At 48.2% G+C, this 24646-nt stretch overlaps 1 protein-coding gene across 1 annotated transcript; it reads left to right on the top strand.

Moving 5' to 3' along the window:
- Nucleotides 1-2317: 2317 nt before the first annotated feature.
- Nucleotides 2318-22754, top strand: LAYN (layilin). The gene is made up of 8 exons (XM_039229226.1): nucleotides 2318-2402; nucleotides 3031-3054; nucleotides 5272-5569; nucleotides 11248-11405; nucleotides 15833-15865; nucleotides 16474-16557; nucleotides 19120-19216; nucleotides 21553-22754. The coding sequence occupies exons 1-8, from the start codon at nucleotides 2318-2320 to the stop codon at nucleotides 21914-21916; spliced, it is 1143 nt and encodes a 380-aa protein (XP_039085157.1). The 3' UTR covers nucleotides 21917-22754.
- Nucleotides 22755-24646: the final 1892 nt, after the last annotated feature.

A 24646-nucleotide genomic window follows, 5' to 3' on the forward strand; every position in this document is an offset into this window, starting at 1 on the left:
TGCAGGTTAGCTGGGCCCTTAGGGCCCAGGGGCAGCTCTTTTCTTGGCGGGGGTGGGGTGGGGGGGGGAATCGGCTTCTCCTGTCTGTTGCTCCACTGAGGCGGCTCTGCTCCATCTTCTTCTTTTTTTTTTTTTTTAATTTTTTTATTTATTTCTAGGAGAGAGAGAGAGAGAGAGAGTGTGTGTGTGTGTGTGAGCAGGGGAGGGTCAGAGAGAGAGGGAGACACAGACTCTGAAATAGGCTCCAGGCTCTGAGCTGTCAGCACAGAGCTCGACGCAGGGCTCGAACCCACGAACCGCGAGATCATGACCTAAGCGAAAGTCGGACGCTTAACCAACTAAGACACTCAGGCGCCCCTGCTCCATCTTCTTTGGGATGTACGTGGACCAGTGGGATGGTGGAGCTATGTTCCTCTCAGACAGTGGCAGAGAAGCAAAAGAACAAATAGGAACATGTGAGGCCTTTTCCAGTCTAGGCTCAGAAACCTCTGGCTTGTTCCCTTGGCCAGACAAGTCACATGTCAAAGACAAGGGGGTGAGGAAATTTACTCAGCCCCTTTAGGACGAGAATTGCCAAATCACACGGTAAAGGGTGTGGCCACAGGAGCTGTGGAGAAGCGCAGTTGCTCTCGGGATCTGGCACGTTAGGTTGACCACGTACCTTAACAAAGGCAATGGGGACCAAGGGCCAGGGCATCAAAGGGAGAAGTCAGGGCACAATTTAATTGCTTGGGCCAACGAAACAGCTCCCCTATGTTGTAATAGATGCTGTGGTACTGGAAATAAATCCTTTTCAACTGACATTAAGTAACCAGGTATCTGCACACTTACAGGTCTATTTGCCCCACCAAACCTTCCCAAAACTCTTAAGGTAACCTTGAGTGACACCGAGAGCTCATTGATACTTAGACAAAGGATCTGCCAAAGGCCACCCAGACTTTGAAGAAAAGCAGAACATCAGATGCCACTTTGAATGTTTCACTTCACCATAGCAGTCCCCTTTTCGTTTTGAGAACCAGGAATTTCTAGAAAGGATGAATGTTGGATAGGAGATCTTCTAATTCAGGCATAAAGACGGCTGTAAAAAAGCTTGCCATGAAAGGTCAGGCCTCATTCCGCTGATGCTTTTTTCTGCCGTCGAAGGGCTTCCCTATATTAGCCGCGGATACGGAACTAGATCCTTCCCCCCTCCCCCTCCCCCCTCCTCTTCCCCCTCCCCGGGGCTGTATTCAGTCCTCTTCCTCAACAGTGAAGTGGCTCACGCTGAGACCAAACCCCAGAAGTCTGCAGCTCACACGAGGCTTCTGCAGGGCTTCCCAGCAGAGGAGGAGAGGGAGGGCAAGGCGACCAGACGCACCTTCGGCCACTTAGCACTATAGTTTCGGGACAGAAGGCTCGCCTCGTTATTTGAGTATTATTTGAAAACACTTGACTATAAGAAGCAAATGTGAAACACAACTGTTGCGCAGTTTAGAAGACGGAGCACACGCATCGAGGGCTGAGCTGGTGAGGAAATCTTCAGAGAGAGAGGGATCACTCTGTCCTAGGGAGGCTCCTCCCTCTCCTACAATCTGCAACTCCCCCCCCCCACCCCACCCCCAGCAACAGGTGGGGTGCAAAGAGCAGTATTATTTCCGTGCTGCCTCCAGGGACACCTTTCGACTTCAGAGGCAGCGATCTCAGCCAGAACCCCAACTTAGCCACCGCCTCTGGACACTATCTCCGCTACCCCGTAACTTGCCTGGCACACTGCCCACTTGAGCATCTGTTCTGTGCCCGGACTGCAGCCCACGGAGCCGCAGGGAGGGCTCGGTGCCTCGCCTGTGCCACTGGGCCACACTGCAGAGCCTGGGGCGCCGCGTGCATTTGGCCAAGTCTCCCGGGAGTGGGGTTGAGCTGTGCTCGTGATTTTAGCCACAGTGCTCTCATCAGGTTTCAGATAGACCAGACTGGGACGGTCCTCGGCCCTGCGCCCTGGGCAAACGCAGGATCTCGGTGCGAAGCCCCGGGCGTGGCGGGCGCGGGGGTGGGCGGCGGGGAGGCGGCTCCCCTCCCCGGCTCGCTCCGCCCCGCCCCGGCCGGCCGGGTCCTCGGCGCCGCGCTCGCGGGAGGAGGCCGTCGGGGGCGGGCCAGCTGCGGGGCTGTCCTCCCCTCCGTGACGTCCCGGGGGGCGGGGGGCGGCGCGCCGGCTCCGCGCCCTCCCCGCCGCCCCCGGGAGCCGGGTGCGCGGGTCCTCGGGAGATGCGGCCGTGGCGGTTGCGGCGCACGCAGCTGCGGGTCCCTCCGCCGCCCCGCCGAGGCGCACCCGAGCCGGGCCATGCAGCCGGGAGCCGCGCTGCAGGCCGTGCTGTGGGCCGCGCTGCTGGCGGCGCCCCGGGGCGCCCCCGGCCGCCTGCTGAGCGGTGAGTGAGCGCGCTGGGGCGGGGGCTGCTTCCCGGCCGCGCTCCGCAGAGGCACCCGCTGCGCCCCAGCTCCGCTGGCCGGCTTCAAGCCCGCCGCGCCTCCTCTCCGGCCTCTGCAGGGGCTGGGGGGGGGTCCCCGCCCGGCTGGAGGTCACGGCCCTCCTGCGCGCCCCAGGGGCTAAGACCGGCGCGAGTCCCTGGGTATCCGGGGACACTCAAAGTCCGTTCCCTGCCCTGCGTTCCAGGCGGTGGGGGACATAGGCTGGGGGGCCGGGGGCGCAAATCTGCCCCAGGAGGCGCCCCCTCGGCCCGCCCCTCTGAAGGCGGCGCCGTCGTTGCCGGGACCCCGGCGCCGGGCGGGCTCACCAGCTCGCCCCCGGCCCGCAGGGGAGAGCTCTGCTCCCGGAGACGGCGGCTGCGGTGGGAGTTCTGAATCGGCTGCGCGGGGCACCCAGCCGCTTACTCCTGGTCTCTTCTCGCGGGGGGGCGAGGCGGGGAGGACGGCCGGGTCCAGCTCTGGAACCCGAGCGCTTAGAGATCGGGAAAGAAACCTCGTTCGCGCGGGACAAGCCCCTGCTCGCTCAGGGGAATGACTTTCTGCTTCCTTCCTCCTGTCGTGTCGCTGCAGCCTCGGACTCGGACCTCAGAGGAGGTACAGTGATTGTTCTGCATGGGGGGGGGGGGATGTCCGTACCCCTTTCTCAGGTCCCCGGGGCGCCGACAGATTGGCCGTGGGGGACGGAGGAGATGACAGCCGCCACTGCGTTACCCCTGCTTGCGGAGCTGATGGAAAGGATCTAAAGCTGGTTCCAGGATGGGGGTGGGCTGCGAGGCGGCTGAAGGTTGGGGGTGGGGGGTGCATCTGAATTGAGCTGCCTGGGTTAGGGCTGCATAGCCTTTGTCCTGGGTCGCGGGGAACAGAAGCCCTCGCCCTTCCCCTTCCTGCAAAAGAGAAAAGAGAGACACTTCCTGAAGCCGGGAACCAGATGCGCCTCAGGCATCCTTCCAGCTCTGGCCCTCGGTCCGGCTCTCACCCCCCGACCTGCGCCGCGGAGCCTGGCCAGACCTACAGGAAACTCGTTTAAGGTGTTATTTTTTCCCTTGGTAAGCCAAGGGTAGAAGCGCCGAGACTGCCAGTCAATTCAGCTCCAGCTTCTGCCTTGCCGTGGCCAGGTTGGGGGCCCCTGGGGCTCATTTTCCCTCTGCTCCCTCATTGGGAGCCACCTTTAAAGAATCACAAGTGCCGGGCGGGGCCAGGGTTCTCAGCAGGCAGCACCCCAGCCACACCCTCGGCCCTCACCCTCTCCCCAACACCTCCTGCGAGCAAACGTCCTGCCGCTGAGGCCTCCGCATTTGCTGGTGGGCCAGTCCCGTTGGAGTTCTAAGCAGTGGCAGGAGATATCAGAGAAGAGGGAGGAGGTGCAAAACTCTTATAACTCGTTGCTTATTGAGAACATCCTTACAAAAGCGATCAAAGAAGCAACAGAAACAAGACTTCACAGGAGTCTCCTGGGTTATCCCTATGCGCTCCCCTCCCAGGCAGCCCTGACCATGCGGTTAAGTGCAGCCTTTGCCCCGTATTCTGGACAGTATTGGGAATAGTGAAAGCTCTCTGGTTCGCTGCACGGCTGCAAAACAAATTAGGAAAATGAGAACATTCCTTGAGGGCTGGGAAGAGGTTGCCAAACCAAAACCCTTCATCCTTCCCTCTGTGGTCGGAATTCACACCCACAGCCCCCAGTCTGGCTCTTGCACTGCGAGGGACTCCCCGGGCTGAAAGGTGGTTTTCACTTGTAGGGCTGGGTCCGGAAACAGAGGCTGTGTGCTTCTGCGGCCGAGGAGCGCGTATTCCTTTCTGTGTTCCCAGCACCGAGCGCAGTTCCCGCGCAGCAAGGCTTCGGGCACCCCGATGCCAGCAAGGGCGGGTTGTAGTGACTCCTCAATAGAATCCTATCCTACTATCCTATTTGTCTGAGGTGGTATTCAGCCCTGAGGGTGTCAGGCAGGTAAGACACGTGACAGAGGCTCCCAGTGCAGCCTGAAATGGCGGTGGAGTGGGAACTGCGCAGCACAGTTCAGTGGTGGCGGCCTTGACTTTGTAATCAGAAGGGACTTCTGACTCCAGTGAAGATCCTGATAGCTATGTGGCCTTTGCCAAATCACTGAATTCCTCTCGGCCTCAGCTTGTGCATCTGTAAAATGGGGCATAAACAAATCTCCAGCACAGGATGATTAAGAGAGCTCAGTGAGATAATGCATGTAAACGTAAAAGCCCTCAGCATCGTTCATGCCACATGGTGAGAATTCAGTACAACTTAACTGTGTCTTTAGGCAGAATCAATAGCAGAAAACCGCACTGACCTGACGCACTTAGCTTCTGCTTACACCGCAGACTGGGTGACATCTCAGTCCAACTACCTAGGCAGAGGGTTCCAGGCCCCCGCCCAACTTCAGAATACCTCTCTTACCTGAAGGAAACCCCAAACAGAGGTAGCTCACACTGAACCACACTATCTCCTGAGTCTTCCTGATGACTTGCAACTGTTAGATGCGTGGCTTGCAGTGAAACCGTAAATCTTCATCTACCTCTCTTCTAAAGGATAGTCAGAAATGTCTGCTTTTCAAGGATCTGTAATGGAAGGAACGAAATGTGGAGTTCTTACATGATATAGGCATCAAGGTTTAAATCACTGCATCTCCATGCTGGAAGGGGTGTTCATTTGCTCCGAGAAGTGAAATGACTTTATACAGTCTACTGATGAGTCATCAGAATCCCTGCCCAGGGGTAGCTCCCTTCCCAGGCCCCCAAGCACCCTGCCCTGGTATACTTTGGGGAATACTGAAATCGGGCGGCTTCTTTTTTCTCTAGGGCAGCCAGTCTGCAGAGGAGGGACACAGAAGCCTTGTTATAAAGTCATTTACTTCCACGATGCTTCTCGAAGACTGAACTTTGAGGAAGCCAAGGCAGCCTGCAGTAGGGATGGAGGCCAGCTGGTGAGCATCGAGTCTGAGGACGAACAGAGACTGATAGAAAAGTTCATTGAAAACCTGCTGGCGTCTGATGGTGACTTCTGGATTGGGCTCAGGAGGCGTGAGCAGAGACAAAGCAATAGCACAGCCTGCCAGGACCTTTACGCTTGGACCGACGGCAGCACATCAACGTTCAGGTAAGCGTGTGGGACCCACGGCAGCCGACTCACCTGAGGTAAGTCTAAAAGGAGGCGGGCTCAGTCGTGGTGCCAGGTCAGTGGGGAAGAGGAGAAGACCCAGCCAGGCAGAGCCCTGAGAAGACAGCACCAGAAGAGCCACTGAGCAAAGCAGTGTGGTGAAGGTGGGGACTCAGCCTGGATCTGTGCCCACCTCATGTCCCAGGAGCTCTGTCCAGGTGGATGTGGCCCAGGAGCATTGTTTTCATAGCAGGTGATGCCTGAAGTCAAATGGTTCTGGCTCTCCAGCCTTTTGGATTAGAAGCCCAATGAGAAATTGAAGGTCTGTGGAGCTAAGACTCAGTATAGGGCTCCAGACCACAGGAAGTAGGTCCGGATGGGCCAAGAGGGGACTTGAAGAAACCTGCATTTTGGAGGACCCTTGTAAACCCACAGCATTGGGACTTACTCATTTCACACCACACCCTGGCACCATGGCGTTGCCATTGTCCCTCCCTAAGAAACTCAGTGACATGGATAAACATCAAAAGATAGCAAAGTTTAAGAGGCAGATATAGACTGGAAAAAATGTAACAAATTACAGTGTTACTACCTTTTTACCATTAAGAGTTTGTAGAAATCATTAAAACACTGTAAGTTTCTGTAAGTCAATAAAACCCCCAAAAGATAAAGAGGCAAAAGACCTGAGCAGACAGTTGAAAAATAGAAAATCTAACTGGCGAACAGTCACATGGGGGGAAAAAATGTTTAAACTCCTTATCAATCAAAAGAATGCAGATTAGGGGCACCTGGGGGGCCCAGTCAGTTAAGGTCTGACTCTTGATTTCAGCTCAGGTCATGATCTCATGGAGTCGAGCCCATGATACTCACTGACCTCCCTCCTCTACTGCCCAGGCTAGATTCCGCTCTCTCTCTGCTCAGGGAACCTCAGTGGCTTCCCTGGTGGCAGGGACCCAGACCCTCAGCCCCAAGGAATGTGCCCCAGTCAATGTGCACTTCTCAGGCTGGAGTGATTGCACTTTCCATCTACCCTCCGAATGGGGTGTGTGAGTACCCGCAGGAACCCAAGTAGACATATTCTCCCTGCCCAGGATGGGTGAGAGCATAGCTACATCCTCCTGCGACTGGGGCCCGTGACCTCCTGCGAAGGTGATCACTGCTCTTCTTGCCTGCTGGTCCCTGGACACAGGATCCCAGGGTGCCCAAGTGGCAGCCATCACTCCTAGTTTAATAAGATTTTTCCAGGAGCACCTGGGTGGTTCAGTCTGTTGAGCATCCGACTTCAGCTCAGGTCATGACCTCATAGTTTGTGAGTTTGAGGCCCACATCGGGCTCACTGCTGTCAGCCCATCAGTTCAGAGCCTGCTTCGGATCCTCCGGTCCTCTCTCTCTGCTTCTCCCCCAATTGTACTTTCTCAAAAATAAATGAGCATTAAAAAAAAAACTTTGCCTATATCTTCTGGTGGAAGTATTTCCCCTTTGGGTCCCAGGACCTCTAAAACCCATAGAGCCCAGCACTGCAGAGATAAGAAGCACAAGTCCCCCAAGTGGGTCACTAGGAATGAGGGTGAGCAAGGCTCCTTCTGTTTCTACCCACGGGCTCCCGGAATCATGTATTCTTACTCTTGGAGACACAGGATGACACTGGAGTCTTGGAGGGTGTTTGGATGATGATGCCGCCCCCTTGCAAAGTATTGCCTCTGAGCTAGTACTTCAGCTGGGTCGTCAACAAGTTCTTCCATCATTCTGTCAGGCTGGCAACTTCCAGATGGTGCAACATGTCATATGACTGGTAAATCCCCCAGCAACGAGCCGATGGCCACACCTCCTTTGCTATAAAGTAGGTGCCTTGGTCCGAGGAGGTGTGATTTGGGATTCTGTGCTGGTAGATCAAATACCGTGTGAGCCTCTGGACAGTGGTGCTGACTGAGCCCCTGGGGCAGGAGAGGCTAATGCATACCCAGATTGTACGTCTGTCCTTGTCAAAGTGAATCAGTGACCCTTTCGGGACGGAAGGAATCCAACGCAGTCAACTTGCCCCCAGATGCCAGGCTGGTGTCCTAGGGTTGTGTTCCTTTAGAGACTTAGCTCTGGTCTCTGTTCCTGGCAGGTTCGACGTTTGGCAGTTGCTATCAGCCTTGGTGAGTGGGAATGGATACTGTTGAGCCCATCCCTGCCACCATGGCCACTCTAACAAGTGTCTGCTGTGCTGGCACCGAGGCAGCCGATGCCAGGCTAGCTGACATCAGCGGGCTCAGTCATTTTGTTTCTCTGGTTGTTTAGTGCCTCTTCAGTGCTAGATGCTTTCTGGTGGATTTTAACGTGTGATAGATCCTCTCCTTCATGCCTAGTTCCACATGTCTATTCACACCGCTCTATCCAAGAGTTGCTTATCCCCAGTCTTCCCCTCTTTCTCCTTTTAGACTCCTGATCAGCTGGCCAAACTCTTTGCCTTACCCCTGAGTCCCAGTATGTTCTGACCTCCCGTAACTTCTCTTTCTGTGCAAGCAGTTAACTAAGTATACCATCTAAGCTCTGGCCAATGGGAGGATGTCCTTGTACCACTCTATCTTTCAAGGCCAACTCTGAGTGGGGTTGTAGTGTAGCAGCCATCCACTGGGAGCCGTACCCGTATTCTTGGCTGATCTATCCATGAACAGAACTCAGGCACCTCTGTCAGCTCGTCATAAAGGGTTCCCTTATGCAGCTGTGGGTGTAAGCTGCAGAAGAGGCTTTCTAATGACAGTGCTAGGTGCTGTGGCAGCCTGCTCTACCTGCCCATACAGTGCCCTCTGGTACTGAATATACCTCTTCCATCTTACAGTGGGTTGATTCATTCTGGGCCTGCCCAGCCCAGGACTAGGTGTGTCCGACGGTACCGCACTCACGATGGGTGAGTTGGATTGCATGGTCTCTTGGTGCTCCTTGCCTAGTAGCAAGCCAGGAGCTGCTTTGCAAGAGGCGGTTATCTCTCAGTTTCAGAAGACATGGCCTTGCTATAGAATCCTAGGGATTTACATTGTGATTCTTTCACTGGGGCTTGTTACAAATTCTGTATGGCATTATTTTCCCCAGCTCGGATACCTCTGCTAATAGGATCTGCTAGATCATAAGTCTGCTTGCACTACAGCCTAGACCTGCTTTAGGGTCCTTATTCTGCTCTTGTCCTTATTCTCACTCAAAGCTGGCTGTCTTTCATGTCAGCTGGTATATGGGCCAGAGCTCTATTCACAAGTGTGAAATAGCTGCCTCTAGTACCCAAAGGTGCTATGCTTCCTACCTCACATTATTCTAAGATGCTTCAAGATGCAGTATTTGTCCTTTAACGTGAAAGGGATGTTCTGGGATTCCCTAGATCACTAGAGACCTACACATTTTCATGGAGTGTCAGGTTCTTGAATCTTCATAGAGTTTATCTGTAATCCTCTGGAGCACATGAGTCTTACTAAGCTCACCCAGTTCAATTAGCGTGATGTCAGAAATATAGCAGACCAGTGTGAATTTCTACAAAACATGTAGGTAGTCCAAATCTCTTCATACCATATTATGACAGAGGGTTGGGAAATAAATATAGCCCTCAGGCAAGACCATAAATGTATATTGTTGTCCATTCCAAATGAATGCAAACTGTTTCTTGTTCTCTTTCTGATGGAAAATATTATGTTCACCAGATCTACATGGTAAGTATCCAAGGGCAAGTTAACCTGCTGTAGCAAAGATACCGTATATGGCACAGCAGCTGTAATTGAAGCTTATACTTAGTTGTATTTATGCTTCTCTAGTGTCATCCTTTAGGATCAGCCTGGTTTTTGTAGAAGCCAGACTAGTGAATTAAATAGAGACATGATGGCAAATAACACCCTTGCATTCTCTAGCATGGTGGTACCATTCTCTGTCATCTTCCCCTGGATAAGATATGTTTCTTTTATTTACTGCTTTGGGGAGGTTGGGGAAGAGTGAAGTTTCAGAAACTTCCACTTGACCTTGTCCACTGTCACAGCTCTTACCTCACAGAGCTAAGAAACCAATGTGGGACTATACCAACTGCCAAAGACAGCTATTCAAGTCATATATTTGAGGACTGGTAAATGACTGCTGGGTGGGTCCCACTGTGAGCTGGTCCTGGGCCAGAATTATACTCAATACCTGGGCTCAATATGCTCCCACTGTAATGGGTAGTCTTGACGATATTTCAAGTTTTTGAATACCAATGTCACCTTGTGTCCTGTGCCCAACATATTTTATAATATTTGGATATTCTCCTTCCTCCAGTGTATGGAACTCTATGAAATGGCCAGAGGCACCTTTGGAAGAGCAGGAAAATTATCCCCATGTGTACCAACCATGGCGTGATAGGGTGCTTCCTCCTGACAACCTGGCCTCTTCTTCTATCAGTGAATTCCAAGCCTGACACCTGGCTCAAGTCCACAAACTAGGTGCCAGGCATAAAATTCCATCCATTCCATCATCAGTAAGATGAAATAACATAAAGCCATAAGACCAGTGGGGAAGAGAACAAGACAAGTCAATTTAGGAGGTCTACCAACTGGGTTAGAAAATGGCCTGGAGGTAATGAATGGGGTACAGAGCCCAGCCCAAGTCAGGGCCCCCAACTAGCCAGGCACATCGTCCAAGTAGTGTTGCAAATTCAGTTGTTGTCCAGGCAAATTCAATCCAGGAGGCATAGCGAAGGACCTTCCCTTGGGTGGATGGCAACACGCCACTCAAGCAGAGCCGTACTGAGGTGCTATGAGATCTGTCTCTCAGCTGCCTCCTGATGAGGGGCTCTGACAAGATCCAGGCAAGGCAGCAGGGCCCAGCTAAGTGATCTGAGCATGGGGGCAAGATCGGGGCCCCAGAAGGAAGCAGCTTGGGTGGGTAAACATGTAGACTATGAAACCCAGCCCTGAGTCAGTGAGTGCTCACAGTATTTAGACTCTATGGAACCCAAGGCCCTAAAATGGCACCCATATATTCAACGGGGTGGCAGTGCCATTTAATTCCAAGTACCACTGGACAGTGGGGCTCAGGCTGCTAATGGAGCTAGGAAAACAAAGACAAGAAACGTGGCAACAGAGGCTGAAGGAGGGGCTCCTCCGCCTGATGAAGTGAAAACAAGATAAAAACTGAAATAGACTAGGTGGGCCCTCTGCTCTGTCCCCACCCCCTCACCTGCCTTGAGAGCCTCCCCATTTTGGAAAGTCAAGCTCAGATGCTTGAATTTTCCTTCTACTTCCTAGGGCTAGTAAGGCAGTTATGACAGTTGAAAAGCATAGAGAGATACGAATAAGGCAAGCTCTGGCTGAGATGAGCCAGGCCTCTTTTTAGTGCATCTGATTTCTACAACAAAGAGAAACGAAAGCCAGTTTGCAAAAAGCAAGCAGTAAGATCATCCCAGACAGGCCCTCCTAGCTGCTTTTTCTCATAATTACTTTGCAGACATCCTATGGTAATATATTCCTCCCTGCAAAGAGTCTGTGGCAAGTGTCAGATGATTGATTGTGACGTCCATCTTAGAAAGCACGTGGTTCTACTTATTGGCCACGCTTCAATTCCTCTCTTTCTGTGTTATTGTCTCCTGAAGCAGAATCCTAAAATCGTGGCTCAATGGAACTCGATGGGAAAAGTCTTAGGGCTTCTTTCTCCAATTGTCGCCGTTGTTGACCCTTTTCCCGCAGGAACTGGTATGTGGATGAGCCTTCGTGTGGCAGCGAGGTCTGCGTGGTCATGTACCATCAGCCATCGGCACCTGCTGGCATCGGGGGCCGCTACATGTTCCAGTGGAATGACGACCAGTGCAACATGAAGAACAATTTCATTTGCAAATATTCCGATGGTAATGAATCTTTTCCCGAGTCCTGTGGCTGAATCCCCATCTTCCCCTCTTACTTCATAAGCAGCTGCTAGTTCCCAGAATTTGCTATGTGTTCTCTGAGAAAGCTTGCTGGGGATGCCAGCAGTGTTGGACACTGGGGAAGGTAGTGACAGTTCGTCATGGAGGAGACTTCTAGCTAAAGAGAGGAGGATCTGATGCTAAGAGGAGGGATGAAGAAAAGAAAGGGTCTAATTTATGTCTTACAAAGTGAGAATCATGACCAGTTCAGGAAACAAAAAGCCGTCTAAGTGGACAGATTCTTATTCTTTCCACATGTGAGGTTGGCTGTAGGAGCTTGGAAAAAAGAAGAAATAGGAAAGGAAGCTGGCCATGGTTCCTGCAAGTCTTCCGACAGCCACGTGACATTACTTTCTGAAGCTTTAAAGAAACAGAATAATGGCCCGAGGAGGTAGATGAGGGAGTACACTGATTTCACTGGCCTTGGACAGATAGCGGGCACCTTGAGCAGCAGACTTAAACCACCCTCTACAGATGCCTTGCAAATTCACCTGGCATTGGCTTCCAGATCTGTTAAGGGTTCTGAACTGGCTTCAAGGCTGCAGTCTCCCTCTGCTGGGGTTTCCCAAACTCCCCCATTGTAACTGACTTAGGTCTAAACTTGATGTGACTTTTTTATCTGTCCCTGAAGGTTCTCAGATCCCTAAAGCCACAGCTCAGTCCCAGTCCTCCGCTTTCCTGGCAGGAATAGAATGACTGGTTACTTATATCTAGCTGAGGATTAAGTAGTCTTGTCATTCGAAAACGGTTTGAATTGAACTATGCTCTTACTGTGATTTTTGCCGCTAAAGGTGTTCTTCCTCCCTCTCCCCCACCTTCACCCCACCCCAGGGGGACTCTTCCCTGCAGAGGCCGGCCTTCCTGCCTCACAGAGCTGGCTCAGGCAGGGAGGTGGGGAGACCAGGGCTGGCTTAGCAAGTTGCCTCTTCAGAGCATTAAAAGCAAGGCACTTAGCACAAGCTGGCTTCCCATCACTTCTGTTGATTGTGTCCTATTGGCTCTGTGGTTTAAAACGTTGTACTTTTTAAACATTTTTTAAAAGACATATGCAATTTTAAAAGTTGTTTTCAGATCTTTTTATTTTTGAACTTTGAACCGTGTGTGTGTATATATATAATAGTCATAATATGATATTCATATACATACACACTATTCTTTGCTGCTTTTGCTATTACCTGAATGATACTGAGTCCTGGCAGGAAAAAAAAAAAAAAAAAAAAACATGTACAGGATTAAGGAGTAGAGTATAATGAAAGGATATTTACAGAAGGGTGGCAAAGAGCAAGAGACGGTGAGGTGCCCAGGGACTGGCCACAAGGGGGCGCTGTTACTACCCCTGAGCCTAAAGGAGCAAGTGGAGAGAATGGTTTTAGCAGAGCCCAGAGAGAGGCTGGGGTCATGGAAGAGAAGCCACCCACCAGGAGCTATAACGCAGCTACTGTCAAACTGTGGTGGTTGCAGGAAGGGAGCCTGGGGAATAAATCCTGGGACCTCTCTCTGCTCTCCTACCTCTGCCTCCCATCAGCTAAGCCCAAGCAGAAGTGAAAAGGCGAGAGTGTCCCAACAACACAGTGCATAGATGTCTGCTCCTGGGACACAGGACAGACTAGATCTGGCAGAGAGAGGTGAGCATGTGGAGAAAAACTAACACGTTGTCTTTATGTGGCCACCCATCTCCAGAATGAGTTCACACCCCTTAGCCATACGAGAAGCTGAATGATCAGCTCTCTTCACCTCACCCCCATTCCCCTCTGTACTCTGTGAAGTTGCCCAAAAGCTCTTGACTCTGTTCCTTGTGCTTGAAACACTCCTCCCCTTTCCCAGACAACTCATCCTCACCTTTGGGGTTCACGTTGAACATCACCTTCTCTCAGAATGGCTGAGGTCAACAGGTGATCGTGGATTGGATCCTGGAGGGTGATGACGGTTTTCTATAAAGCGCAGCATTAGGACAATTGGCAGAATTTGAATACGGTGCATAGATTAGGTAATAGACTATCAGCGTCAATATCTTGGTTCTGATCACTGTACTGTGATTACATAAGAGACTCCCCCCAGCTCCGCACACATCTTTTTAAATACATATTGAAGTACTTAGAAGTAAAGAGTAACCATGTCTGCAGCTAATTCTTAGGAGAAAAGTTATGCATATCTCTGTGTGTGTTTTAGATATAGATAAAAATACAGATATATAGATATAAATATAGAGAGATACAGAGAGACAGAATAATTAAATAAATGAAATATGATAAAATTGTAACTTTTGGGAGAAGGCTATATGGGCTTTCCTTGTAGTATCCTAGCCGATTTTCATAAATCTGAACTTTTCAAAATAAGAAGTTAGAAAAAATCTCCTTTGGGAAACTTTCCAAGGGCCCCTCAAAACTGAGTTAGATATTCCTCCTGGGGGGATCAGAGCACCTCACACAGTATTATAACTGCCTATTTATCAGTTTGTGCCTTTCACTACCTGGTTGACATGAGGTCTGGAAACATGCACTTCGGAGCAATGAATCCCTGCACTTGATGGGCTAGGGGATGGTCATCCAGGGCGGCCCCAACAGGAAGGCAAACTATCTATTATGCCAGAGTAGCAAGAGACTGGTTGAATAACATCTAAAACTAGACTTGACAGCATTGACGATGTAGCATGAGTGGCATGCTAGCCAGGGCTGAACTCTCGCTTACTTCTGAGGTCTGTGAAAGGCATAGGTGTATCCAGTGAAAATCAAAGACAAATCATCTGAGGCCCTGCATTGCAGATGCATCGCAGGGAGTGATGGAATGCTGCATTCTTGTGCCTCATTTAATGCAGTTTTGCACCATGGATGGAGCTATAGAGGGACAAGAAAATGAATAGGTCATGTGCTGTTCTTGAATACATATAATATAACATATGTATTATAATGTAATGTCAGAAGTTAGTATTCGTTAATATTATCCTGTATTTCCATATGCTATGCCCATCCCATAGAGCATAAGAGCCATGGAGGCTGGAACTATTCTCATTTGCTATTGCATCTCCACGACCTAGTAGAGTTTGTCTCCTTGCAATTTAAACTTTCATTTGAGTTTATTTGGTTCAAATCCCAGTTCAGCTACTCACTAGCTATGAGATTTGGACAAGTTATTTAATCTCCCTGTACCTCAGTCACCCGTAGTAAGAGCAACTACTTCATTAGACTGTTATCAGGGTAAGTTGTGTTTGTTTTTATAAAACACTTAGAACATGATGATGTTTCTATCATAAACAGGCACTATATAAGTGGGTCTTTTAAATAAGTAAATGGATTTGCATCACACACACACTTATTGGAAGATGATTAAAAGTTTCCTTTCTGAATGAAACTTCAGAATGGCCTTAAAGTCCTGCGAATTCCAAAATCACGCCCTTAAGGACCCCATCCCAGAGCATCTCATTAGCATGAGAGATTTACTGCCAGTACCTGGGGGTGACACACTCCCAGTCAAAGGTAAAAATATTCGTTGTAGATCTTCTGTGCAACCTGATCGTCCTGAGGCTCTTTGCGACACTTTGAATGACTCAGGTTCTAGGTCACCAGTATCTGCCTTGGGGCCAGCAATGGTCTGCTTACAACACCCCCTACAACCGCTTCCACTGCTTGAACATTGCGTTTGTTACTCTCTAAAACATCCCTAAGTGAGAGTTGTTAAAATGTCTTGGATTGCTTTCCTTGGGGGGGGGGGGGGGGGGGGGGGGGGGGGGGGGGGGGGGGAGGATGGCTTTAAAATAATCTAAGCCTGAGTGTAGCTGGGGAGGGGAGGGATTACCATTGAAACCAGATTAGCCATATGTTGACAAGAATTCAAGCTGAGTGATGGTACATAAAGGTTCATTATACCAGTCTTTCTACTCTTGTTTATATTTGGAAATTTCCATATTTAAAATTTTAAAATACTTTGGGGCACCTGGGTAACTCCGTCAGTTAAGCATCTGAATTTTGATTTCAGCCCAGGTTATAATCTCACAGTCATGAAGACCAGCCCCACCTCAGGCTCTGTGTTGACAAAGCGGAGCCTGCTTGGGATTCTCTCTCTCTCTCTCTCTCTCTCTCTGTCCCTCCCCTGCTCTTTCTGTCTCTCAAAAATAAATTCTAAAAAATAATAATAAAATAAATAAAACTTTAAAATACTTTAAAAAATACCCAAGTAAAGTTGGGGGAAGGCTAGCCTTGATGCAAAAGTGATTCTTTTGGCTTGCTAACCCAGTTCCTGGCATTGAGTAACATAAAATAAAGTTTATTGGAAGACTAAGTGAGTAAATAAGTGGACGCCATGATCTGGTCAATTTCATTCAGATGACATGGAAATTTACTTATTATTTTCATATTTGTTTCCTTCTGACACAGAGAGGCCAACAGCTCCTTCTACAAAGCCTGGAGGTAAGCTATCATCTGAGATGTGGGTTCATTTGGACTGTTTCACACGCCCCCTTTATGGGTTTAGAACCCTATGCCCTTTAGACCAGATTTTCCAACAGAAAGAGCACAGGTGTTAAATCATGCCTTTTGGAGTAGATGCACACTCTGCCCTGCCAGGTAATCATTAATCTCTCCCTGGCATTGCCTATTTCTCCCAAAGCTGAAAAGCAACAACCACAAATTCAGTTTGGGATGTGACTTGTCATTATTGACAATCTGAAAGGAATAATTCCATCTAATGAGAAAAGAAGTGAGCCAATCGGATAAATTATGCTCCTAGAAGTGAGTCGTGGGCTCTTCCCTTTGGCACCTCTGTATCTTATGTGCCTTGACGCCAGCTGCCTGCTGTCTGTTTCAGTACATGATTCTTGGCAGCAAATATCTCACCAGGAAGATGAAGACAATTGAACCTGTAAGCCAGCAAATTCAACCCTTTACTTTTCTATGCTTATAAACGGCCCAGTCAAACAGCTACTCTTTTTTTGGGATTCCTACCTACAACCTGGTTGGACCTCATATCTGGATTATGAGCACTTTCTCTGGGTTCTCAAGTCTGCGTCTGTCTCCAGGTGAAGGAACAGAGCCAGTGACACCCGTGCTTCCGGAAGACACGGGGAAAGAAGATGCCAAAGAGACTTTTAGAGAAAACAAAGGTATGGACGGAACTCTCGTGGGAAAAATAGATGACAGGACTCTCTGGATCACAAACTACCACGGTTACGTTACCTACTTTGTTCTTTCCTGCAGCTACTTAAAAAGTCAACTAGACAGGGCATCTGTGACTTTGCAGAAAGTGCATGAAGTTTTGGGTTTTGTTGGTGAAGCCACAGGGGAAAAGCAGACTAGCCAGGAGGTGAAATGCCTCCATGGGGATGAGGCTGGGGGGTGCCCAGCAATTGTGGGGTGGGGGTGGGGTACTGAGAGAATGACCGTGGAGGAACAAGAGGGAGAAAACCAGTCCTTGCGCGACATTCACTTGTGAAACAAATAGAGGAAAGGGACAAAAACATTTCCCAACTGGAATCATAAAAAGGATCGGAGAAAATGGGGTGATAAATTGGAGCGCTGATGGAATTTCAAACTCGGCTCTCACCTGGAGTCTCAGGAGGGAGATCTGGGTTTGCATTGCTAGGCAACCCTAAAAAAAATGCTTCATTGCTCTGTGCTTTAGTTTTAATGTTCCGCATGACAGAAGTAATGCCACGTTTCTCACCTATCCGCGAGCCTCCCTGTGTCCATCAGATGAAACCGGATGTTGTAATACTGTAGTTCAGTTCTGACACTAGCCACCCCAAGGTAGGACAGGGCCCACAGGTTAAGGGCACAATCCGCAGCTAGATTGTCCACACTTCAGACATCAGTCACAAGTTCAGGGGTCCCGAGGCCACCCCCACTTCTGATCAGCTGGCTACAAATCCGGAGGATGCCCACCACCCCTCAGGCTTGATAACTCTCTAGAACAACTCACGGAATTCAGGAAAATACTCTATCTATGACTGCATTTTATCGTAAAGGATACAAATCACCACCAACCAACTGAAGGAACAGATAGGGTACGGTCTGGGAGGGTCCTGTGTGGGGCCTCTGTGTCCTCTCCCTGGGGAATAAGGATGCCTCATCACCCTTCTGGCACATCACTGTGTTCATTACAGAGGCGTGATTGATTTGATCAGTGGCCATGAAGTTGAACCCACTCTCCACCCCTGTTTCTGTCCTGAGACCCCAGCAGCCCCCTTCCTGAGACATCTCATCAGCATAACCTCTGATACGGTCTGAGGGGCTCCTGAATAACAAAGTTACTCCTTTTTTTTTTTTTATAAGGTTTTTTTTTTTTTAATGTTTTATTTATTTCTAGGAGAGAGAGAGAGACAGTGTGAGCAGGGGAGGGTCAGAGAGAGAGGGAGTCACAAACTGAAACAGGCTTCAGACTCTGAGCTGGTAGTCAGCACAGAGCCCGACGCGGGGCTCGAACCCACGAACCGCGAGATCATAACCTAAGCGAAAGTTGGACGCTTAACCGACTAAGCTACCCAGGCGCCCCTAACAAAGTTACTCCTATTACCTGAGAAATTCCAAAGATTTGGGGCCTCCCTTCCAGAACCCAAGCAGGAAAGCCAGTCAAATGTTTTATTGTACAACAGATAAAATGTGTTAAAATGCTTTGAAAAAAGGACACGGTGCTCTCCAGAGGTGGGTGGCATTTTCATTGCTCATTGTTTATATGGTGGCATTGAAAGTGGGTTTTGGTTTGGGTTCTTTGTATGTGTGTGTGGTTATTAGGTTTGTGGCCTCACAGGAAAACAAAGCAACAGTGTCTAGAAGGTTGGGAACCTTGGACGAGTGGGAGTAAGGAAGGGGTCAGTCCCCAGTCCTTGATTCCTCCTCAAGCCCCACGACAGAAAATTATTTGGTTCTAAGTCTTAAAGGACAGGAAAGGTCAGGGTAGCAGGCCTCTGACTGTCCTCCACGGTCACTGCTCTTGGCCCCAACTGGATCCAATTAGCCTTAGTCAGGTTTGTTGGAAGGTTCCAGACTGATTCATGGGCTTCACATGACGTTCTCTTTCCTGGTGAAAGCACTGAGACTTCTTCTTCCCTCCCTCTTCCCTGCCCCATCTTGGGAACTACCATTTTTTTTAAAAATATTTTTATTTATTTCTAGGAGAGAGAGAGAGAGAGACAGCGTGAGCAGGGGAGGATCAGAGAGAGAGGGAGACACAGACTGAAACAGGCTCCAGGCTCTGAGCTGGCAGTCAGCACAGAGCCCGACGCGGGGCTCGAACCCACGAACCGCGAGATCATGACCTAAGCGAAAGTCGGACGCTTAACCGACTAAGCCACCCAGGCGCCCCGGGAACTACCATTTCTGCTCTGAGAGCCAAAGACATCAACCCTGCCCAACAGCCCCTGCTTTGTTAAGAGAGATGGAGGACAAGAAAAGAGAGAATCTCTTCTGGGAAAAAACAAAACAAAACAAAACTTAGTTTAAAAAATACCTTTCTGATATTTTGCAAGAGACTCCAACATTTTCTCTATTACTTAGGATAACAGGACAGGTAGAAAATGCTCACTTATTGGAACTAGACTTTGCTAACTGTATACTATTTCCTTCCAGGAATGCGCTCTTTGAAATACTCTGTGGATTATGCTTTTTTAAAGCCTATTTTGAAGCTCATAAAAACCACTAATGCTGATAATATGCGATTTTCTTTTCAGAAGCTGCCTTAAATCTTGCTTACATTCTAATCCCCAGCATCGTCCTTCTCCTCGTGATCATCACAGTTGTGTGTTGGCTTTGGATCTATAGAAGGAGGCAAGTAAAACCATCATTGTGTGAGCCTTTGTCTCTTCTGGACTCTTTGAGATTTGGGCATTGCTCTGTTTACTTCATTCAAAAGCCATAGTAGCGCCAGGAGAATCACCACTGCAGATGTGAGAGTAGATTCCCTGATGGGCTCAGGACATTCAGAAGGACTAAGCATTTGGGCTTGGTTGTGATTAGGAGAGTGATCTTATATTCTTTCATTTTCATGTGTGGAAGATTTTACATGACTTGGGGGAAACTGTGTTATTTGCCTCCTTTGTATCCACACATCACTCAGCAAAGTGCTTTCATGATTATATACACTCACTCCAAAAAGGTTTGTTAGTTGAGTGAAGGAATAAATGGTGACCCATCAAAAAATAACTATTCTGGGGCCTTCTGGCAAACATCTGAAATGGAATCACTTTATTCAAAATGAAATAGCTCAATCTTTTAAATTGACTTTTGTTTAACTGAATATACAATTATAGACTGTGACCAAATAGTTCCACTAAGTAGTATAGAGCACCTCTATTTATGAATCATGGGCCACCATTTCTGAGGCATCCACAGCTATTCTCAGTTGCTTTTGTATTCCCCATCATCAAGCCGTACCTAGAGGAAGGCCACTATGCCCATTTTACAACAGAAAAACTAAGGTCCAGCTTAAGATTCGACTCTCTTTGATGACCATTTAAGATGAATGAGTAAGTTATCAATGCACAGTTGACCCTGCAGCAACAAGGGATTGAACTGTGTGAGTCCACTTATACATGGTGTGGGTTTTTTTTTTTTTTTCAGTAAATACAGTATAGTACTATAAATGTACTTTTTCTTTATGATTTTCTTTTTTTAATGTCTATTTATTTATTTTTGAGAGAGAGAGAGAGAGATCATGAGCACATGCAGGGTAGGGGTACAGAGAGAGGGAGAAAGAGAAGCCCAAGTAGGCTCTATGCTGTCAGCACAGAGCCCGATGTGGGGCTTGAACCCACAAACTATGAGATTATGACCTAAACTGAAGTCAGACGCTTATTCAACTGAGCCACCCAGGCACCCCCGTGATTTTCTTAATAACCTTTTCTTTTCTCACTTTATTGTAAGGATACAATATATAACATGCAAAATATGTGTTAATCAACTATTTACTTATCATTAAGGCTTATGGTCAGCAGTAGGCTATTAATGGTTCAGTTTGGGGGGGTGTCAAAGTTACATGAAGATTTTCAGCTGTGTGGGAGGTTGGCACCCATAACCCCTTCATTGTTCAAGGGTCAACAGTAGAACTTGCTTCATTTAATAATACCGTCCTTATAGCATTATTAGCAGGATTAATTCATATACAGAATGGACATACAGTAAGCAGTCAAAAATATTAGCTCTATGATTATTTTTAGTAATTAATTCCCTTTGGTCTAAAAAGAGAATTCAATTAAAAATTACAAATATATTTTCCACCTGCTTACTCTGTAGTCTTTTTTTTTTTTTTTGGTTTTGGTTTTGGTTTTCTTGGCTTTTTTGTTTGTTTGTTTGTTTGTTTGTTTTAATTTCCCTTCCTTACTCTATCTATTTACCTCCTCACCAGGATTTGGGAATGGTGACTTTGAAGCTGGAGTCTGTCTCAAGGGGTTTATCCTTTTTTGTGCCACAGACCTCTGTAGCAGTCGGATGAAGCCTATGGACTCCTTCCCAGAACAATATCTTTAAATATATACAATAAAACATATTGGATTGCAAGGGAAGCAATTATACTGATATAACAGTTTAGCAAAATATTTCCAAAAAAGATTGTGATTCGGCAATACATGCATTTCTTTATCAATTCTTCCTTGTTTAGTAGTGGGTATAATTACCATAATTTTGAAACAGAGATGAGTGTAAAATATTTTCAGGCCTCTATGACAACTGTGATGTGATTTGAAAATAACCTGTGATTTCTGTTGGTGATCAAGTCAAAGATACTACTAATTCTACTCTAGTTTATTGCCTACATTCAGAATTGAAGGGCAGGCTCACTTTCACTTGGAAATGAGTTTTTTTTAATGTGATAGTTTCCCCCATCCAGTTCTAGCTGTAGACCCTCTGGGAGCTCTGAGGATCCCAGAATAACCACCTCTGCTCTATGCTCTTGCAGCAGTGAATGAGAGATCTGCACTCACTTTGAATACAACCCTTCCCTGTTTTGTTACCCATCCCCACCCCAAGCCCTGACCTGTAAGTGTCGGTAGATGAGAACAGCAGTGTAGTGATTGCCCAAGATGGCTTCCTCTGCCTCAACTGGAGTCACAGGGATGGTCTTAATCCCCTTTTCTAAAATACTCGGCCCTGCTTTTCTCCCCTCCTAGGAAACGGGAGCAGCCAGGCCCCAGCACGAAGGAGCAGCACACCATCTGGCCCTCTCCTCACCGGGAGAACAGCCCAGACCTAGAGGTTTACAACATCATACGAAAACAAAGTGAAGCCGATTTAGCTGAGACCCGGCCAGACCTGAAGAACATTTCATTCCGAGTGTGTTCGGGGGAAGCCACTCCCGATGACGTGTCTTGTGACTATGACAACATGGCTGTGAACCCATCCGAAAGTGGATTTGTGACTCTGGCGAGCGCGGAGAGTGGCTTTGTGACCAATGACATTTACGAGTTCTCCTCGGACCGAACGGGGAGGAGCAAGGAGTCTGGATGGGTGGAAAATGAAATATATGGTTATTAGGACACATGAAAAACACGTGAACAAATGGAAATGGGAAAGAAAAGAGGAGCAAAACTCTCCTATTTTCTGTGGGGAGAAGACTCAGAATGTCTATGAAAATGCTCCGTTCAAGGTCTTTGGGGGTAAGCGTGTGAGCCCCAATAGCCCCTGATGGATCCCCAAGTTTGGCCAGATGCCCAAACCCAGCTTCTCACCCAGATCAACCTTATGAGAAAGCACCTTACCTGCGGTCAGGCACAGAGTAGAAAATAAATATCAATCAATTGGTTATATCTGACTTTCAAGGGACAGTGCCTCCTTCCCTGGCAGGGAAGGTCAAGGCTGTAGGACTTGGGAAAGCCATGTCTGGCTTATATTACATGCACGGCCGCACATATGATCACAACGAGACAGAAATCTCAGAATCTTTTCAAAGCCCACGTACTCTGGCATCGGGCAGCCTGTGCGGGGACGAATCTTAGATCTGTTTTGTTTTGTTTTTCCAAAGAATCAAATCAAATCAAAAGCAGGAAGCAGAATGTTAGTCTGTCTGTGTCTACAGCCCTTCCTCTGCATGTAGCCTCAGGGGACCTCTTTTTCTTTCTCCTCACATCCAAACTTGGACATATCCAACGTGGAAATACTTTACAAACTAAAACTGGAATTTGAGTCTCGGCTTTTAGGCCTCTCTGTGTGCCCAGCCCTGATAGCGCTCTTGTTTTCCTCGTGTGTTTGTTTTACGGCAACAACAACATAGTTTGACTGATGATGGTAATGCTCCTTCCTTTGTGTTGTAGGGACCTTTTCTCAAATACATTTGGACTCAAATCCACAGAAGAGTTTCTCAGCCTAACATCAGCTGTTTACACTTTGACGGTCTGCGGGCTCTTATGTAATAACATCAGCAAACCCCTTCTAGCTTATTATTTGAATTTTTTTAATGTTTATTTTTAAGAGAGAGACAGAGACAGAGTGGGAGTGGGAGAAGGGCAGAGAGAAAGGGAGACACAGAGTCCGAAGCAGACTCCAGGCTCCAAGCTGTCAGCACAGAGCCCAACACGGGGCTCAAACCCATGAACCGTGAGATCATGCCCTGAGCGGCAGTCGGATGCTCAACCGACTGAGACACCCAGGTGCCCCATAACCTTTGATCATATATCTTACTTTTTTCATAATTTGTCACTTTGCCTCATGCATGGAGCCCCAAACTAGACAGAGTTAGCTGGCCTGAGTCCAAGCGGTATCACATGCAGTGAATTATAATCACTACCCAGTGACCCGCCATACTGGTATGACAGAGAGTAGAGTGGACAACAGAAGCGTCACTTATCCCTGCTCCCAGGAAGTGTATTTTGTGGACTTACAACATTTAAAGCAAAAGGAATGACCCCATGGTCTGAAGGACTGATACGTTGCTCCACCACATCGAAGCTCCCATTTTGCTTCAGATGTCCTGGGTTTATAATCTATCCCTTTGTCCTCCCTTATGTCACTCTACTGGGGCCCCCATTAGGCTGCACCCCCATCAGGATGGGAATCCACTCGCTCTGTCGGCATTATAGCTTCCACACCCCAGACAGCACCTTGCACAGAATAATCAATATTTGTTGACTGGACGAGCGATTCATGTTTCAGATTGTTGTAGAATAGTCTAAACAGGTCAGCTTAAAAGCTCACACTCCACCTGGGTGGGGGAGGTAATGGAGTTATTTTAGTTTGAAAAGCACCCTTATTGCCTGGAAGAAGGAAGCATGGTAACAAATAAGACACTGGTGAATTGTGTCAACAACTTTAAGTCACTGAAGCTGGTAACCAAAGGGTCATGGGACTCATTAGCGCAGCTGCAACTTTTTACCCAGGCCCTTTGTATTTGCCTTTACATTTCCCTGACTCTCCTTGAAAAACGTAGATGTGAGCCTTCCCCTCTGCTCTCCTGGTTTGGTCGCCTCTCAGCTAAGTCCTCCCTGTGCTGCGTACTCGGTATCCCAGTGATTATCTTAGCTGCGCCTCAGCCGGGCGAACTTGGGTTCGGTTACAAATCTGGCAAACCGTCCAGAGCTCCTTGCCCACGGTTTGTCTGCTCCCAGCCAACAAGGGACGTGCAGTGAGTCCAAGCAGCTGCCTAGGCTCTCGGTTCTGCGGGACTCACCCCAACTGGTGCACCAAACTTCGGCACCAGATTTAGCTTCTGCGGCAAGGAAATCATTTCTGAGTTTGGGTTGGACAGATGTCTCTTGGTGAGTACTTCGTGTGCAATGGCATGTGACCTTATGTCTTCCTCCGTTTGGGTTCATTTGGTGAGGCTCTGACTTCTAGGGAGGAACTAGAGACTAGGAAGTCATTTGGTTCAATAGGTGAAGTTCTGACTTTTGGGGAGGAATCAGTGCTCACAGAGGTTTTCTGGGCTTCCTTTGGTTTGGGTGTTACTGCAACTTTCGGTATCTTTGAAAAAAACAAACGGCTATGTTCTAACTGGGAAATGAGAAATGATCGTTTGATCCCCACATGCCATCCTTTGGGCTGTATTCTCCAAAATTGGGCAATCTTTTTTTTTTTTTTTTTTGCAACACCACTTGGCCACAATATCCATTAGACTTCTAAAAAAAATTACTAGGTAGTATATCTGTAAATTATAACCCCATCTTGCAATTACATTTGTTTTATAAAAAGATGATACTTAGAAATCGGGCCTTTAAGATTTTGTTCGCATCTTGTCTGTGTATTTGTGTATCCGTGTATATTGTAAATGTG

The sequence above is a fragment of the Hyaena hyaena genome, unplaced genomic scaffold (assembly GCF_003009895.1).
Source record: "Hyaena hyaena isolate Hyena2069 unplaced genomic scaffold, ASM300989v1 scaffold_36, whole genome shotgun sequence".
NCBI classification, from domain to species: domain Eukaryota; kingdom Metazoa; phylum Chordata; class Mammalia; order Carnivora; family Hyaenidae; genus Hyaena; species Hyaena hyaena.

Coding starts and splice junctions, on each gene's coding strand:
- LAYN (XM_039229226.1), top strand. CDS start 2,318: ATGCAGCCGGGAGCCGCGCTGCAGGCCGTGCTGTGGGCCGCGCTGCTG. Junction 2,403..3,030: donor CCCCGGCCGCCTGCTGAGCG/GTGAGTGAGCGC, acceptor GTGTCGCTGCAG/CCTCGGACTCGGACCTCAGA. Junction 5,570..11,247: donor GGCAGCACATCAACGTTCAG/GTAAGCGTGTGG, acceptor CTTTTCCCGCAG/GAACTGGTATGTGGATGAGC.